General features: G+C 38.6%; 1 protein-coding gene across 6 annotated transcripts in view; it reads left to right on the top strand.

The window, feature by feature from the left end:
• The window catches only part of USP32 (ubiquitin specific peptidase 32), a 216,031-nt gene extending 198,581 nt beyond the window's left edge, over positions 1-17,450 (top strand). For all 6 annotated transcript variants that reach the window (XM_053570185.1, XM_053570184.1, XM_053570186.1 and 3 more), the window contains 7 exons: positions 3,236-3,322; positions 4,238-4,358; positions 10,716-10,907; positions 12,153-12,441; positions 13,508-13,932; positions 14,502-14,594; positions 15,176-17,450. In XM_053570185.1, the coding sequence (XP_053426160.1) occupies positions 3,236-3,322; positions 4,238-4,358; positions 10,716-10,907; positions 12,153-12,441; positions 13,508-13,932; positions 14,502-14,594; positions 15,176-15,349 (1,381 nt within the window). In that variant the 3' untranslated portion in view covers positions 15,350-17,450. The remainder of the gene's footprint in view (positions 1-3,235; positions 3,323-4,237; positions 4,359-10,715; positions 10,908-12,152; positions 12,442-13,507; positions 13,933-14,501; positions 14,595-15,175) is intronic.
• Positions 17,451-19,108: the final 1,658 nt, after the last annotated feature.

The following is a 19,108-nucleotide window of genomic DNA, read 5'->3' as shown; positions in this document are numbered from 1 at the left end:
ATATGTAACATTAAATTTACCATTTTAATCATTTTTAAGTTAAAAATTCAGTGCTGTTAAGTACATTCACAATGGTATACAACCATCACAACCATCATCTCCAGAACTTTTTCATCTTCTCAAACAGAAGCTCTAAAGCACTAAGCAGTCCCCCTGCATGTCTCTGCAGACACTGGTTTCTACTCTGTTTTCTGCATCTGTGAATTTTCGTATTGTAGATACTTCATAAAAGTAAATCATACACAACACTTATCTTTTTGTGTCTGGCTTATTCCATTTAGTGTAATGTTTCCCAGGTGCATCCATGTTGTGATATATACCAAAACTTAATTCCTTTTTAATGGCTGAATCATACTCCATTATATGTTTATAGCACATTTTGTTTATCCATTCCTCTGTTGATGGACACTTGGGTTGTTTCTATCTTTTGACCGTTGTGACCCAGTAGCTTCTTTTGATGGAATTCAGAGGCATATTTTCATTTCATTCATATATATTTCAGTGTATATTTCGAAAAGATAAGCTGTTCTTATCTTTTTAATGTCTAAAAGACCATTCTATCTTTAACTCACTTCATGCCTTTGTACCCCTCCACTATAAGAGCTCTCACAAAGGTCACTGAAGACTGCTATTTTACCATATCCAGCAAGCAATTCCTAGTCCTTTTTTAATTCAAGCTTTACTTGCTCACTCTGTCTTTCTCCTTAATGTTACTGGCTGCTCCTTCTCAATCTCCTTCGTTGCCTTTTCTTTCCCTTTTTAACCTGTAAGATTAATGTTGGAATGCATCAGGAATTAAATCCTGGGCATCTTCTCTGTTTAATTCTTACATCTTATAGGTTATATCATCTGGTCTCAGGGTTTTAAATATTAACTATCTGTTGAGGACATCTATATATATCTGCCGCAAAAAACACCCAAGTGAATTTCTCACTCAAATATATACATCTTGAGTTTAACTGGGTTCCTGTCATTTCTTGCCAAAACTTGCTCTTCCAATTTTCCTCAAATGGTACTGTTATTCACAAACAATTGTTCAGACTAAAAACCCTACCTAGACTCCTCTTTCCCTTATACTCCACATCTGATTCACTTGCAAACCCTAGGAAAAACCCTTATCTAGATGAATGTGGTAAAATACATTGGGGTTCAGTTGTACAGTTCTCTAATTGTTGTCAGTGTTTATGTCAGTAAGTTTAAAAATCAGATTAAATGAACAAATCCTATAATTAAGGACCTAAGCAGAAGAATGGTTATTTTGAGGGACAGTAGGTGGAAAGAGGACTGGAGGGTTGTGATTGGAGCTTTCTGTTGGGTCAAAGAAATGTTAGAGTAGGAATATTTGAATAAGTGACCTAAAAGCATGGTGATTGCAAAGTAGGATACTTGGGATTGAGAATTTGGAGGTAGTAAAGTTAGTATTGGTAGTAAAGTTTAAACTATGGTAATTGGAGAGGTTGTATCCTATGGTGTAGACATCATTCTTGGAAGATAGAAGGCCAGGGTATTGTTGGGTTAATTATATTGATGTTGTTGTCATCAAGAATAATAACAAGCGAAATGGTGGAAGAGAAACAGTGAACCAGATGCTAAAATCTTTAGTGAATAAAGAAGAGATGCACCTTCCAAAGAGGAATAGTAGATGATGTAATTCATATGCTATGAAGAGGCTGGACTTCTTTTAAGAAAAGGAAAAAAGGAGAAATCATCTAGAAGTGGCAAAGAGGAGCGAGGAAGAAATTCACATTACTTCCAAGTTGTGGGATGTATAAGAATAAACAGCACTAAAGAGTCTGTACAGGAAGCAAGATTCTCAAGAAAGCCAGGCTTCATTCAGTTAGAGCAAAAAGGTGAAGAGTATCTTCAGAAGAGAGGTGTTGCGCAGTTCCCAATGAGAGTGTCACTTTATTATTGTGTCCCTTTATCTTTTTTTGATTCCTCACTTACTGTTGACCTGATTTGGACACCGTGTCAGACAGTGTAGGCTATTGACAATCATTCACTGGACAAGTTATGCCAAAAGGTAGGAACTCATGTGCCAGACATGATAGTCACTTTTGCCCTTACAGTGATACTTTATCATGATTTCGTCACCTTCCGCAGCCATGTAATAGTTGCTACCAATTGCCAAATTGTAAAGGATACTTTTACATCATATTCCTTTCCTTGCTTCTCCCTCTCCCCTAGCTTTACTGAATTATAATTGACAAAGAGGAATTGCATGTTTTGATATATATGTGTGTGTATATATATATATATATATATATATTGTTTCATTGTTTCTTGTTAGGACAAGGATGAGTAGATTCTTTTAAAAGTTGAAGAACTCACAGGGCTATCTTGACACTATTGTTGCCAGTTAAGTTACTTCAAGAATAGTATATAACTTATGTATTTGAGTAGCTACACCAGGTAAAGTACCTGGCATGTTCCACATCAGGGATTCTAATTAAAGAAGACTTCTGAATATACACAGCCTTCTGTGATATGTCAGTGTTCTTATCATGAAAAGACCTAATTATTTTAGTTTAATGCGAATTAAATAGAATTAGGACTGAAGGATAATGAGCACTTGATTTCATGATTAGCTCGTTGTAAAAATTTCATGTACCACATGGACTTTCTTGGAGACATCTGGCAATCTAATATGTCTTACCTTTCTGTAAACAAGAATACAGCAAAGGTGGCTCGGCGCCCGTAGCACAGTGGTTATGGCACCAGCCACATACACCAAGGCTGGTGGGTTCAATCCCAGCCCAGGCCAGCTAAACAACAATGACAACTGCAACAAAAAAATAGCCGGGCATTGTGGCACGCGCCTGTAGTCCCAGCTACCTTGGAGGCTGAGGCAAGAGAATCACTTGAGCCCAAGAGTTTGAGGTTGCTATGAGCTGTGACGCCATGTTACTGTACTAAGGGCAACATAATGAGACTCCGTCTAAAAAAAAAGAATACGGCAAAAGAGTCCAGATTGTAGTTGGTATGGGGCTGCAAGTAATAGATTAGGATAAAACTGCATTTAGCCATCGACATGAGCATACAAGGACTGTTCCGAACATATTCAGCCATTGTTATTATTTTTCTTATTACATGGCTAGATAATTCCTGGACAGCCCTTATATTGCTATGGCAAATACCCCTTCCTAGGATTATTTCAAAGGACAATGAAAAAGAGTTGGATTTCAAATCAGAAATGCTTATTATACTCTTTGGTTTATGTTCTTTTCTGTTTCAGTGATGACAGTATGGGCTATCAGTATCCATTTACTCTACGAGTTGTGCAGAAAGATGGGAACTCCTGTGCTTGGTGCCCATGGTATAGGTAAAGTAACCTGCCAAAAGAAAAATTTTAATAGCATTTCACCTTTAGAAACTATCCCATTTTCATAAAATTGCCAGTTTTGAGAAATACTAGTAAATAATAAGAAGCTTAAAATGATGATTGTTCACTCATCTCTTCTTTGTGAGATCGATAGCTAAGTTTGCTTTTGAGATTTAACTGGTTTTATAAACTCTACAGTCCACACAAAATTCACAGCTTATGGTCAAAATTTATTATTCTATGCCTTCTGCTCCCTAACTGTAAATTACTTTGGCAATTCTGAGCCAGTAGAACATAGTACGCTTACTAGGTCTTGCTGAAAGTCTGTTTGGGGTTTTTAAAGAGTTATGGAGATTGATTGATCATTGCTGTGACAGAAGAGAAAGTGCCTGACAATCCTGAAGTCAGCCTTTAGAGAACTGTAATAGACTTAGCATACTGAGTCCAATTTAGGCTTTACAACGTCCTCCCACCTCCCCTGTCAACTTTGTAAATTTTTATAAACATTTATTTAACATGCCATTTTACAAATAAAGTGATAGGTATTGTTATACCAGATAAATTGTCTTCAGAGCATTAGATAACAGAATTCAGAATTTCTTGAGAGCTGTATTATCTCAAATAGTCAATTCCCATATCACTTATTTGCCATCAAGCTCACATCTCCTGTGTATTAACAAATGGTTTTCCAGGGCTCTGTAAAACCAAAGGCTTGAGAAGTAATAAACACAATAATAATAATTTGCTGAATTATTATTAGTAAATAGTCCTACATTTATTGGAGTCTGAAATTAAAGTCATGACAAATTGTGAAGCCTAAGAAGAAAATAGAAAAACAGGGAATATTTGTGATTAAGAAAATTTAGATTCCTTCATAGTTAATTCTTCTTCTGTGGATTCTTTTTCCCACATTAGATTTTGTAGAGGCTGTAAAATTGATTGTGGGGAAGACAAAGCTTTCATTGGGAATGCCTATATTGCTGTGGATTGGGACCCCACAGCCCTTCACCTTCGCTATCAAACATCACAGGAAAGGGTAAGTACTTAGGGCCACCATAAGGTGGTGGTTTTTGTATGGGGAAATTTCCCTAGTCTGACTGAGTTATACCATTTCTGTCTTAAACAATTCAAATACAACCAGGATAACACTTATTGGCATTCTGTATGGCACTTAATATTGATACGATTGGGTTTTTTCATTTTTCAACTTCTAGAGTGAAGTGTATCAGGGCATGGTCTTAGTCTATTTTTGTGTTGCTATTACAGAATACTTAAGGCTGGGTAATTTATAAAGAAAAAAGTTTTTTATTTAGCTCACAGTTCTGCAGGCTAGGAAGTTGAAGGGCATGGCCCTGGTTTCTGGTGAGGGCTTCTGTGCTGCATCATAATATTGTAAACAAGGGCAAAGGAGAAGCAGACACGTGTGAAGAGGGAGGGCCAAGCAAGAGGAGGAACCTCACTTTAAACAACCCACTCTTGTGGGAATGAAATTATCAGAAGGATACCATTAGAACTACCATTAGAACAGCACCAAGCTATTCATGAGGGATGCAGTGTTAAAGCCAGGCATGGTGGCTCACAACTATAATTCTAGCATTCTGGGAGGCCAAGGCAGGCAGATCCCCAGATCCCTTGAGCTCAGGCATTTGAGACCAGGCTGGGCAATAGCGAAATCCCATCTCTAGAAAAGTAACTAGCCAGGCATTACTGCAGGCGCCTGTAGTCCTACCTACTCAGGAGGCTGAGACAAGAGAATCATTTGAGTTTGAGGTTGCTGTGAGCTAGGGCAAGGCCACACAGCACTCTAGCCTGGGTAACAGAGTAAGACTCTGTCTCAAAAAAAATTTTTTTTGTTAAATATTATTGAAGGGCGGCCCCTGTGGCTCAAAGTGGTAGGGCGCCGGTCCCATATGCCAAAGGCGGCAGGTTCACACCCAGCCCTGGCCAAAACCCACAAAAAAAAAATATATATATATTATTGAAGCTGCAGCATTTGATAACCACAGTTACTTAGCTCAAATGCAACTCAGGGTTATAGCTGCTCCCTTTAATGGGCATAGTGATCAGGAAAAAAATAGAGAAAGGATGAAATGTTTCAGGATTGGATACACAACCCAGTAGCTCTTCTTCACACTTTGCATTTTTGTGTTGCCATTCTCTGGCCAGAACAATTTTTAAACTTTGAAAATGTTACTTCAGAAAGAATTCTAACTCCATACTTTTAATCAACTACGTACTGTTTGCTGGGAGTGATAAAAGCAACAGAATCAAAGGAATTTCCAAAGTCACCTGAGGAACTGTAGTGGCTTTTGCATGTTTATGGCTCTTGATTGTTCAGAGTATTTTCTTCACTATTTCTTGAAGCATTCCCTTTGGATAAGTTAGTAATGGAAATTGACTTTTCTGACTTCTTATGCTGTTGAGGAATAGGGAAACTACCAAGTCTTGACCCACTTCCCTATATGGATCCCTAAATATTCTCTTACACATTCCGAGGCCCTGCAAGCTCTTTCTAGCCAAGGGTAAGTATAATTTATGAATACTTGCTGTATAAAAGGTCATTGGGCTTTAAAGAAAGCTGAAATGAAGCTGATGTTCTAGATCATGCTCATTGTAACAAGGTAATTCAATAACCTCAGTCATGATTCTTTTGAAGAGAGATAATTTTAGTAATTGATAGAAAGATACCTAAATCTTTGTCAGTACAAAATATGGCAGGATATTATTCTAAAAAGATACTTCTGTCAATGATGATAAATTATTTAGCTCTGTAAATCTCTTCTCCTTTTAACAAGCCCAGTGTTCACTCTTAAAAACTCTGGAAGACATCCCACTTACAGGAAGATGGACCTACGTGACCTGTTAAATTTCACCCTACTTCCACTTTCAGTGATGCACTTAGGATACCATGGTAACGAGGAGCTATTGAGATACCCTGTCTTGCCGGGGAGTGGAGCCTTATGACTAATCTGGACTCTTCCCACATGTGGTTTCCACATGTACTTAGGAAATCATGTAGACAAAGAAGATGCCATGGTTCAAAATTGAGATTATTGCCTGTATACTTTATATTTTTCATTCCAATGATCTCCCTTCTAGGAATTTATCCTAGGGAAATAGGATACTCTGCAATTACTTGGTAATTTGCAGAAAAATATTCGTTATAGCATTGTTCAGGATAGAAAAAATTAGAAGCAACTCAGTATTTGTCTCACATTTTAGGAAAACATGTTATATTTGTTGTAAAAAAAGGGGGGTATTCCAAAAATTGCCCTAAAGTCATCATACATAGGGAAAAGGGGAACTTGTACCTGAATGTACCTTTATTTACAAAATACTCATTACAGAATTTTACAGAATATCTACAAAATATTCTCTACATTTGGTCACCACCTCTTTGTAAAATTTTATAGTCCTAGATACTTGGGAGGCTAGGGCAGGAGAATCACTTAAGCCCAGGAGTTTGAGGTTGCAGTAAGTTATGATGGTGCTACTGTACTCTACTCAGGGCAACAGAGTGAGACTGTCTAAAAAATATATCTGGAATATATATGTGTATAAGGTAATCACTGAAAATGATATTTACCAGGAATTGTTACTGACATTTATAGAAAGATACTTATGGTATAATATTATATTTTTTAACAAAGCAAGATATAGGGCAGCACCTGTGGCTCAAAGGAGTAAGGGCTTCAGCCCCATATGCCGGAGGTGGTGGGTTCAAACCCAGCCCCGGCCAAAAACTGCAAAAAAAGAAGCAAGATATAAAATTACATATACAATAAAAAATCTCTTCAGTATTAAAAAATATATACTGTTTAGGAAAAGGACAAAAGAAAATCAGCCCATACTTTGACATCATATGCCTTTACTTTAAGAATGTAAGGCTAGGGGCAGCGCCTGTGGCTCAAAAGGGTAAGGCACTGGTCCCATATGCCAGAGGTGGTGGGTTCAAACCCAGCCCAGGCCAAAAAAAAAAAAAAAAAAAGAATGTAAGGCTAGGCACGGTGGCTCACACCTGTAATCCCAGCACTCTGGGAGGCTAAGGGCAGGTGGATAGCCTTGGGCACACAAGTTCCAGACCAGCCTAAGCAAGAGCGAAATCCCGTCTCTACTAAAAATAGAAAAATTGAGGCAAGAGGATCACTTGAGCCCAAGAGTTGGAGGTTTCTGTGATCTATGACTCAATAGCATTCTACCTAGGGCAACAGCTTAAAATTCTGTCAAAAAAAAAAAGAAGGGTGGCACCTGTGGCTCAAAGGAGTAGGGCGCTGGCCCCATATGCCAGAGGTGGTGGATTCAAACCCAGCCCCGGCCAAAAACTGCAAAAAAAAAAAAGAATACAAGAAGTTTCTCTGTCACTTTATATTTTTCTCTGTTTTCTAAAAGTTCTACATAAATATTGTATTTGGTAATCAGAAAAAACAGAGAGGCAAGTGTACTTTTTTGTATTTTTCCCCAGTTTGGACCTCATATTCCTCAACAGAAAATTAAACTAGATAATTTCTTGGATTGATCTCATTTTTAAATCTTATAATGTATAACGGCTATTATTTCATTTCCTGTGTTTTGTATTAAAGATGAGCTTTATTTTTTATTTTTTATTTTTTTTTCACCATATACTGGTTTTATATATCATTTGACAAATTTTCATCATACTGGTTAACATTGCCTTCCTGGCTTTTTCTAAGTTATTGTGTTAAGACATTTATATTCTACATTTAGTAAGTTTCACATGTACCCTTGTAAGATGCACCATAGATGTGGTCCCACCAATTACCCTCCCTCCACCCATTTTCCCCTTCCTCTCCTAAAGATGAGCTTTAAAGCAACCTAGGAAGAAAAAAAAAGAAAATAGTGTCTACAAGTAATTAAAACTTTTTTGAACAAAAATAGAGGTACTGAGCATGCATCCCAAGAGGTTGAGGGAGTCTTTGTCATTTAGGGAAATTATATTGATAAGTAGAACTTACTATTAGTCCACAAACATATTTATGTAATCAGCCTTCTTTTCTCCTGTCTCCATTTAGTTCTATAGCCTGTGTTCCACAGTAAAATATAGTCAATAAAGCTAGGCACCTCGCATTTTGGGAGGCTGAGAGGAGGGAGGCTCACTTGAGGCCAAGAGTTCCAAACCAGCCTGAGCAACAAAGCAAGACCTCATCTTTACAGAAAGTAGAAAAATTATCCAGGCATAGTGGCATGTGCTTGTAGTCCTAGCTATAGGAGGCTGGAGCAAGAGGATTTCTTGAGCCTAGGAGTTCAAGGTTGCAGTGATCGTGCTATTGCACTCTAGCCTGGGCAACAGAGCAAGATCTTGTTTTTTAAAAAAAATTATATATATAAAATAAAATAAACAGTCTTTATTATCTTACTGTAATTTGTGATTGACTGTATAGCATCCCTGGTAGTGATAATAGAATATTTGACTATAAGAAAAGAAACCCTGCTGTATTTGATACTCTTCTTTTTCTACTCATTCCAACAACCAAGATACAGCATGTTTCCTTTGGAAGCTTGTTAGTTTTTCCTTGAGTGACCAGCTCAAGAGATGAGAGTTAGTTTGTATCTTGGTACTACAGAATTTATGCTCAAAAAAGAAGTCAGTGACCCAAGGTCAAACCAGACTTCCTTTTAAAAGAAAAGAAATGAAAAGAAAATTCAGGGCCAGGCACAGTGACTCTTGCCTGTAATCCCAGCACTTGGGAGGCAGAAGTGGTGGATTGTCTGAGTTCACAGGTTCAAGACTAGCCTGAGCTAGATTGAGACCTCATCTCTAAAAATAGCCGGACATTGTGACAGGTGCCTGTAGTCCCAGCTACTTGGGAGGCTGGGACAAGAGAATCGCTTAAGCCTAAGAGTTTGAGGTTGCTATGAGCTATGATGCAATGGCACTCTACCAAGGGTGACAAAGTGAGACTGTCTCAAAAAAAAAGAAAGAAAAAGGAAAAGAAAATTCCTTCAAGTTCACCTTTTCAAATGAGTTCTTTAAACTGGATGGTGGTACAGTGCTAAAACCTTAATTGCATGATCAACATCAACCTTAATAGTTTATAGGGGCATTAAATAGCCTATGACTCAACCATCTTTTGCTATAGGGGAAAAAAAACTCACCAGAAAATCTGTTGTAAACAGAATGTCCTGAGCTCTGCCAATTGGTAATAATCCAGGCAGCACAGTGTTCCCATCATGAATTTCACTAAGGGAAACATAGAGTTAATAGCCATAGGCAAAGAGATCCAGGAGCAATAAGTGGGGTCGGGGACATATGTGTCTGGGCTCTGCTTTGGGACACAAATATCTATTGTGGAAGTCTCATGGCAGCATATAGTCCTGATTGTGTACCTCACCCACCTTCCCATCAAAGACAAATAGAAGGTTCCAGCTCTGTGCTCTTTGATTGCTTGTCAGGTGGCAGCCAGGAATGGGAATGGGAAAAGTCTTCCTTTTCTGTTGCATTCTAGATCTTTCCCTCTCCCTCTCCCCCTCATCTTTCACCACCCCCCAACACATATCTCTACAGCCTACTCCTCCTTTGCTCTCTCTCCTTTCTCCTCCTTACTCCAAAGCCTAGCATGCTGGTCAACAGGACTCCAAAGATTTGGGTGGATATTTTTCAACAAAAGCAGCCTGCTCTTTCTTTTGTTCTATTTCAGATATAATAAAAAGGCCCCATGAGGCAGAAGACAGATAATAACACACGTGGTATTCTGATAACTGTGTTACCCATGTCGATATGCAAATTAGTTGTATCCTGTAGGGTTTAATGCTCTGGTGTTGTCTTCTCATGATGAGCTTTTCTGTACCCTTTTATTTCATCCAGCTCTGCATCTGTGTTTCAGTGATATTATTTCCCTTAGCCTCTGTAAATTCTGCAACATACTAATAATGCTTTGTCTTTCTGATTTAAAATAAATGGCATACTCTCAGTATCCCTAGCTTGAGGGCCATCTCACATGTAAACCATTTTAGGATTCCAAAATTGTGAAATAGTCAATTCCTTGTTTGTTTTGATTTTGTCATTTTGAAGCATTCAGAATGTTTTTAAGAATAGCTATAGTCAGGGGGTGGCGCCTGTGGCTCAAGGAGTAGGGTGCCGGCTCCATATTCCAGTGGTAGCAGGTACAAGCCCGGCCCCTGCCAAAACTGCAAAAAAAAAAAGAATAGCTATAGTCATGTAAATAGAAATTTTATAAGACTGATGTGATATTTGCGAATAAATGTGTAAATGCTGTATTTGTTCAAAGACTCCAGTTTAAGATTGTGTTTTCTTTTTCCTCATGTAGAATAAGATAATGGTGAGTGACCATGAGAATGATGCATAGCTAGATAACCACTTTAAATGCTCCCCCCGCCCCCACAACCCCTATTCCTTCTGTCCCTCCACCTGCAGGTTGTAGATGAGCATGAGAGTGTGGAGCAGAGTCGGCGAGCACAAGCTGAGCCCATCAACCTGGACAACTGTCTCCGTGCTTTCACCAGTGAGGAGGAGCTGGGGGAAAATGAGATGTACTACTGCTCCAAGTGTAAGACCCACTGCTTGGCCACCAAGAAGCTGGATCTCTGGAGGCTTCCCCCAATCCTGGTATGTTACAGCCTTGTCTCTGGGAGCGCAAGAATTTATGTTATTTTGGAGAATAAGTCCCTTCCCAGCCAGCTTTATGTTGAGTGAAGAGATTAATTGCTCTACAAATATTTGGTAGTTACTGTTCCTACAGAGCAGGTAGCCTAGAAGGAGAGAGAAGTCTTGTAGATCAGTAACTGCAATTCAGCCTGGCGAATCTGAACTTTAGGAGAGAGTGAAGCACTCAGGGCTCTATAGAGAGAGGAAGTTTTAGATTAGCCCTTGGTAGCTGTAGAAGGCAGCTACACTGGGAGCCCCAAGTGCCCACTGTACTGTACTCTGTCATGTGCCCAGGGCACACTGGTGAGTTAATGTGTGTGTGCAGGCACACTGGGGCTTGTGTGTTCCTTTAGGTTTGATTTATTTACGCCCTTACCATTCATAGATTAGGCGGCTTTCCTGTTGATTGTCAGCAGAGTTTATAGTGGCAAGTCTTCCTATTCATTTAAGATGAATGTAACTAATTGTAAGGTACTAGTATTTTTGAACCAGACATTGTGTGTATTTTCTTATTTGTATCTTTATCCTACTACTCTTGTGAAACTGTAGGTTTTTCTTTCCGTAGACCAGAACAGCTTCCCAAGGAATGATGCCCAAGAAATTAATAATATTGATTAGCTATTTCTACAGATGGGAACGGGGGAAGGGAATAAAAGGGCAGGGGCAGGCTTGGGGACAAGGTAGGTGGGGCGGAGGGGGGAGGCTTTTTATAAATTGAGGTATAATTTAATCAAATGCATAGATTTTAAATGCCCAATTTGATGCATTTTGATAATAATGTACTTGTGTAAATAGTATACTCATGACATAAAATATTATGAGGACTAGAGGACTTTATGAAAACCATATTTTTATTACCTGGGCATGGTGCCACACACCTGTATTCCCAGCTACTCAGGAAGCTGAGGCAGAAGGATCCCCTGAGTTGAGGAGTTGAGAATGCAGCAAGCTATGATCATGTCACTGCACTCTAATCCAAAAAACAGTGAGACCTTGTCTTCAAAAAAATAAAATAAATTTCTTTTGAGGGCTTTAAAGAATAATGAAGAGTAAAGGTTATATTTAATACATTACATATGTAATAATACATATTATTACATTACATAGAATACATTACATATTCCCAAACATTTGACATTTTTTAATATAAATTTTGTATCTTTAAAACTCTTCAATGCAAATGTTTTTCTACCTTCTCTTCTCCAGATTATTCACCTTAAACGATTTCAATTTGTAAATGGCCGATGGATAAAATCACAGAAAATTGTTAAATTTCCTCGGGAAAATTTTGACCCTAGTGCTTTCTTGGTACCAAGAGACCCAGCTCTCTGCCAACGTAAACCACTCACACCCCAGGGGGATGACCTCTCTGAGCCAAGGGTTCTGGCAGGAGAGGTGAAGAAAGTGGATGCTCAGAGCTCAGCTGGGGAAGAGGATGTGCTTCTGAGCAAGAGCCCTTCCTCACTCAGTGCAAACATCATCAGTAGCCCGAAAGGTGAGGAAGCTGGGGGAGACCTGGTGGAGGGCTTTCTTAAGGCCCCTATAGACTGCATATCTCCATCTGTCCTCTGTTCTGGACCATCAGTGTGGTAGGGTAAAAAGTACCTATCTGGAATCAGGCTTAACCTATATTTGATGTACGTGACCTTTAACAAGAGATGTAGCCTCCCTAAATATTTTCTCATCTATAAAATGGAGATACCAAGTTTATAGGGTATGGAGGATCTGATATATTAAGAATGAACACTTTGCATAATACCTGGTATATATGGTGAGCATGAGTGGTAGCTGTTGTCTTTGTTCTCTTACAGCAGTTTCTCAAAGTCTAGTCTGGGAACCCTTAGGGGTCTTTGAGACCCTTTCAGGTCTGGAGGATCAAAACTATTTTCATGAAAATGCTAAGACAATATGTACCTTTACACTTTTATTCTCTCACAAAAGTAGAGGGGAATCATAGACAATATGAAATGGAATTATCACTTTAAATTCCTCAGTTTTAATTTCTAATATGAGAAATACTGATAGATAAAAGCCACATCAAAGTTCTATAGGTCCTCAATTTTTAAGGGTATAAAAGAGCCTGGGTGGGGGGGTCTGTGTTCAAAAAGTCAATAAGACCCGCTGCCTTGAAGGACTTTTGTGAGAGGTAGAGAAAATAGAGAGTTCCCAGAATCATGCCTAGCAGTTTAACAAATGGTGGTCTTATTCTTTTTGTCAGATTTTACAAACAAGAACATGTATTTGTGAAACTCCTTAGTCTAATAATTATGCTATTTGAACTGAATCTTGTATAAATCACTTTTCTGCTATTTTCAAAGTCCCTGCAACATATTAATACTTTACATGTTCAGGACATTGTTGCCTTATAGAAACTTGGCATTGAAAAAGACAAAAATGTAACTCATTGGCTACATAATAGGAACTAAAGGGTAGTAGTGAGTCAGGATCCCTGTCTTTACCTGTATGTGTACATTTGTGAGGCTGGCTTCAAAGTCAACATTTGGTGGCTGGTTTAAACTATGGCATTGGGTTTATGAATCTTCTTACTCTCCCTTTCATAGGTTCGCCTTCTTCATCGAGGAAAAGTGGAACCAGCTGTCCCTCCAGCAAAACTAGCAGCCCTAACAGCAGCCCACGGACTTTGGGGAGAAGCAAAGGGAGGCTCCGGCTTCCCCAGATTGGCAGCAAAAATAAACTGTCAAATAGTAAGGAGAACTTGGATGCCAGCAAAGAAAATGGGGCTGGGCAGATGTGTGAGCTGGCTGATGCCTTGAGCCGAGGGCATATGCTGGGGGGCAGCCAACCTGAGCTGGTCACCCCTCAGGACCAGGAGGTAGCTTTGGCCAATGGATTCCTCTATGAGCATGAGGCATGTGGCAATGGCCATAGCAACGGTCAGCTTGGAAACCATAGTGAAGAAGACAGCACTGATGACCAAAGAGAAGATACCCGTATTAAGCCTATTTATAATCTATATGCAATTTCGGTAAGTAGTTTATTATATGGTTTTCAGATGAATCGAGCATGATTGTGGTGGTATGGCCGTAGACTATTGTGTGGGTTTCTAAGAGTGGTCTCAACTTTTCAGTGAAAATTTTTTTACTTGTGTTCGTTTATTCATCAACGAGTAATTCTTTTAGGTCCTGCTTATTTGCTAGGCATTGAACTTGGTGATAGACAAAGTTAACATAGAAATCATGGCCTTCTGGATAGATTCCAAGGAACTCACAGTGTGATTGGGGATGGGGATAGCCATGTAATTATTATAAATGAAGTCACGATTTCAAGTCATTCATAATTATGTGCTCTAAAAAAGTGTTACTTTCTGAAAAAGTGATTAAAATTATAAAGTGTTTATCTACACAAGATTTCGAACTTAGGACTTTTGAATTTTGTTGCTTTTGGTTTATTTTGTTTGGAAAAAATTAAAGGGTTCCAAAGTATCTGTTCTTAACCACTGTATGGTCAGTGTTCTCCTGCTCAGATCCCGGTGCTATGCCCTGGCTACGGTTATAGTTAGCTACTAACATACCCCTACTCTCTTCTCTCTTACAGTGCCATTCAGGAATTCTAGGTGGGGGCCACTACGTCACTTATGCCAAAAACCCAAATTGCAAGTGGTACTGTTACAATGATAGCAGCTGTAAGGTAAACATTCTCAGTCTTTGAATAGAAGTTAGAAACAGAACACCGCAGATCTAGGAAACATATGTTGACTATCTCCTGAATAGGAAATCAATGTTTCTTTTAGAATCAGTGTATAGATACTATCAGTGTTAAGGGAACAAATGTGGTACACAGAGTGGCGAATGAAACCTAATTAGGAAAAAGAGACATTAATTAGAAAAAGTTCCTATCTCGGATGGCACCTGTGGCTCAAAGGAGTAGGGTGCCGGCCCCAAGTACCAGAGGTGGCGAGTTCAAACCCGACCACGGCCAAAAACTGCAAAAAAAAGAAAAAGAAAGAAAGAAAAAGTTCCTATCTTTAGGATGATTAGAATTTGATGGGGTTTTAGTCATTCTTTTGACTTCGGTCAAAATATTTTTCTCAAAACAAAATTGGAAATAGTGGGGCTCATTTTATGGGCAAGTGGGAAACAATCGAAATATAAGCTTATTGGAAGCAGTTAGTTTTAGTAATTAGAGAACATTGGTCTTCCCGTCCCTGGCAAGGCGTAAGAGCTAGCATAGTGATGGCTTTTTGTTAAAGGCTTTTCTTGCCCCTTCAGGAACTTCACCCTGATGAAATTGACACCGACTCTGCCTACATTCTTTTCTATGAGCAGCAGGAGATAGACTATGCACAATTTCTGCCAAAGATCGATGGCAAAAAGATGGCAGACACAAGCAGCATGGATGAAGACTTTGAATCTGATTACAAAAAGTACTGTGTGTTGCAGTAAAGCTGCCACTCCAGCTGCTAGACAGCCTGGTGGTGAGGGAGATGACTCCGTGTAGCTGACATTTGGCAAAAGCATTGCTGAAAGGCAAACTAAATGTAGTTATTTTATCCTGTGACCCTGAAGCACAAGATAAAAATCCTAATTAAAATAACAGTTAACTTTAAGAGTAGTAATAATTTTGTTTGGAAGTCTCATACAAGCTCTCCAGGAGAGAACTTTCAGGCAGATCCCACCATTGGCCTGTAATCAGAAGGGTTTGGCACCAGCCACCTGGGACCAAATAAGAATAAAGTTGTGCTTGTCCAGCTATGAACAAACATTTAGTGAGTATGGAGTTTACCAATAACCATAACAAAATACTAAAGGATTTCCTTGGAGTCAAAGTAAAAAACAAAACAACTGTAGTGTTGTCTAGGGACGACATGATATGCTACCTCCTTTTTCCTGAAGTTTTATTCCATTATATTGACAAGATGGGAAAGCAAGATCATGAAGACGTGCAAATGATTCTTACGGCATGGACACAGATTTTCTAATTTATTTTTTAAACCATTTCCCTACTCTTTGTATGTCTTTCTTCCTTCTTGTTTTTGTTGTTGTGTTTGTGTTTGAGACACAGCCAGTCATTGGTAGCTGAGGCATATATATAGTGGTCAGTCTGAAATGGAGAATCTCTTAGCTATGTGCCTTCTACCCAGGGCTGTGGTTGGTATACCCTGTGGAAAGAATAAGCATCCTGGGAAATCCAGCTGACATGGCCCTCCCGATAGAGGCATGTTGCTTTTAGGATACTTAAGTGTCCTCTAAAATGTGTACTCCCATACTGCTGAATGGGGCGTGGTAGTTGCCAATAATTGCACCATCTTCACATGCACATGTTGCACAAAGAGCTTCTGGGAAGGTGATCGGCATCAAAGCTAGATAGTGTTTCACAATTAGTGGTTGTTTTTTTCTGTGTTTGTTTTGCACTTTTAAAACGAGAGAGTACATGTAAAAAAATTTACTGTTTGTATTTGACGGCTCTAAGGGCTATAAAATAACTCAATTGGGGTATTTTCCCTCATCATATTAAATTTGAAAACAAAACACATCCCAAACATTAATAGTATTTTTAATAAAATCGAAGATTTTAAGAAGTAAACTTTTGTTTTGTTTGCATGTCTATTAACTTTTTTATTTGATATTTGTCTTTTTTGTTAAATTTTACAGTAGTCGCAAAAAGTAAGTTTCTTTGCTTCATTTTTTTCCTCCAATTATTCAAGACTGGAACAAAAGTATAAATGTTATTTATTTCAGGTAGCATTTTTTTTCCTGTGTTTTTAAACATATATTGGAAAGCAATGTTTCATCTTATTTGGGGTCTCTGTTTATTCATTTAGGCACTGCAAGTTGATTCTCATTAGTTGTCAGATTTCATTATCCTTCCTTCATCATAGGTAATAATTACCAATGTAATGAAGCATTTATGTTCTGATATCTGAGGCCAGTAACTATCTAGTTTTTCTTAGAGGATTTGGAAAGGTATCTAAAATGGCTACCTAAGCTGAAATTCTCTTCAGAAGAATATAATTGCAAGTAGGAAGGAGAGGCCTAAATTGTATAATGTAGTGAAGTCAGATAAAATATATACTTTATAGTTTCGAGATTTTCAGTATATGAAATCTGTCCATTTCTACCTAGACATGTCTCATTAAAAATGGAAGATTTTAAATAATTTCCTTACATATATTTTATTTAAGCAGGTAGCCAATCTACTAATGTTGTTTGATCTGTGTTTGTTATATTGGTTGTAATTAATTTTTTAAATTCATGAACTAGCAGAAAATTTATTAAATTAACTATTAACTACATTCACCTTGTAAATTACTGTATAAAACTTGTTGACAATGCACTGACTTTAGAAAGATGTTAATGTACATAAATAGAGTGTAAATAAAATAGTGTTGATGTACTGAAATATGAACTGTATAAAAAGTATTGGTAATTGTATATGGAGTGTACCTGTTTATCTGTAACTATTATCCAAAAAAATTAAATACTGTGGATGCCTCTATGTGCTGTTTTTCCTCAGACAAGTAAACACAAAAAGTCAAATTCTTCAGCCTTTCTCTCTGATCTTGTTTTAATTCTCCTACCCAAATAAAGTTTATCTGACTCATAGAGGAGATGCTTCATCTATGAGGGAATGGAAATTGTGTTGAGGATGGAATAAGGTATCTGCATTGACCAGGTGAATTTTGTTTAAATGTGGCTCATATCCCTTTTAGAAAATTATTCACAGGGTGGGTGGGGAAAAGGCTAGTGAGCCAGTGGTGAATTGGAGATCTGGTGGAGGAGGTCCTACAGTAATTTTCTTTTTTTTTTTTTTTTTTTCTTTTTTTTTTTATTGTTGGGGATTCATTGAGGGTACAATAAGCCAGTTACACTGATTGCAATTGCTAGGTAAAGTCCCTCTTGCAATCATGTCCTGCCCCCATAAAGTGTGACACACACTAAGGCCCCACCCCACTCCCTCCCTCTCTCTTTCTGCTTCCCCCCCCATAACCTTAATTGTCATTAATTGTCCTCATATCAAGATTGAGTACATAGGATTCATGCTTCTCCATTCTTGTGATGCTTTACTAAGAATAATGTCTTCCACTTCCATCCAGGTTAATACGAAGGATGTAAAGTCTCCATTTTTTTTAATGGCTGAATAGTATTCCATGGTATACATATACCACAGCTTGTTAATCCATTCCTGGGTTGGTGGGCATTTAGGCTGTTTCCACATTTTGGCGATTGTAAATTGAGCTGCAATAAACAGTCTAGTACAAGTGTCCTACAGTAATTTTCATGGCAGATTGGTAGGTAAGGTGAAGAGAAGGAAAACTTACATGTATAATGCCTTAGAATGACCCTAGGTTTCTAGGGTGCATCACCAAACAGGAATGTCCCTGGTTGACTTTTGGGGCAGTCTCAAGGAAGGATTCGGCAATATTGAGAAGAGATGATTTTACAGCCATTGATCCTTTCCCCACAGCTCTGTTTACCTATAAAATTAGAATACTTAACACTAAGGCTTCTAAGAAGTCAATAAAGTACGTAAGTTCCTGGCACAGTTTTTTGCTAAGTGCTCAATGCACATGAAATCCTATCCTCTGTTTTACAAAGAGGTTTTCTTTTTTACCCGCTTGTTATACTGACGCTAACAGAGTTCAACAGCTCTCTGTTCATGTTCTCCAGAAACAGGAAGACATGTTAAAAATGTACAAAATGAATGGGCGGCGCCTGTGGCTCAAGGAGTAGGGCGCCAGTCCCATATGCCGGAGGTGGCGGGTTCAAACCCAGCCCCGGCCAAAAAAAAACACACACACAAACAAAAAAAAAAATGTACAAAATGAAATATGGTGCATCAATGGCAGTGGCAGCTTGTTTAAGGGGAAGAACAAACAGAACATGAATCCAAAAAGCCCATAAATGAAGCACAGCTCTTGAAGTGCAAGGCTTATAGCCTTGGGGCTGGGCGCAGTGGCTCCTGCCTGTAATCTTAGCACTCTGGGAGGCCAAGGTGGGTGGATTGCTTGAGCTCAGGAGTTCGAGACCAGTCAGAGCAAAAGCAAGACCCCACCCCATCCTACCCCCATCTCTACTAAAAATAGAAAAATGAGGCAGAAGGATTGCTTGAACCCAAGAGTTGGTGGTTACTGTAAGCTATGACACCACGGCACTCTACCTAAGGCAACAGCTTGAGACTCTGTCTCAAAAAAAAGAAAAAAA

This window comes from Nycticebus coucang, chromosome 18 (assembly GCF_027406575.1).
Source record: "Nycticebus coucang isolate mNycCou1 chromosome 18, mNycCou1.pri, whole genome shotgun sequence".
NCBI lineage: Eukaryota > Metazoa > Chordata > Mammalia > Primates > Lorisidae > Nycticebus > Nycticebus coucang.
Note: the sequence above shows the minus strand (reverse complement) of the source record. Positions and strands in the feature narration are given on the sequence as shown.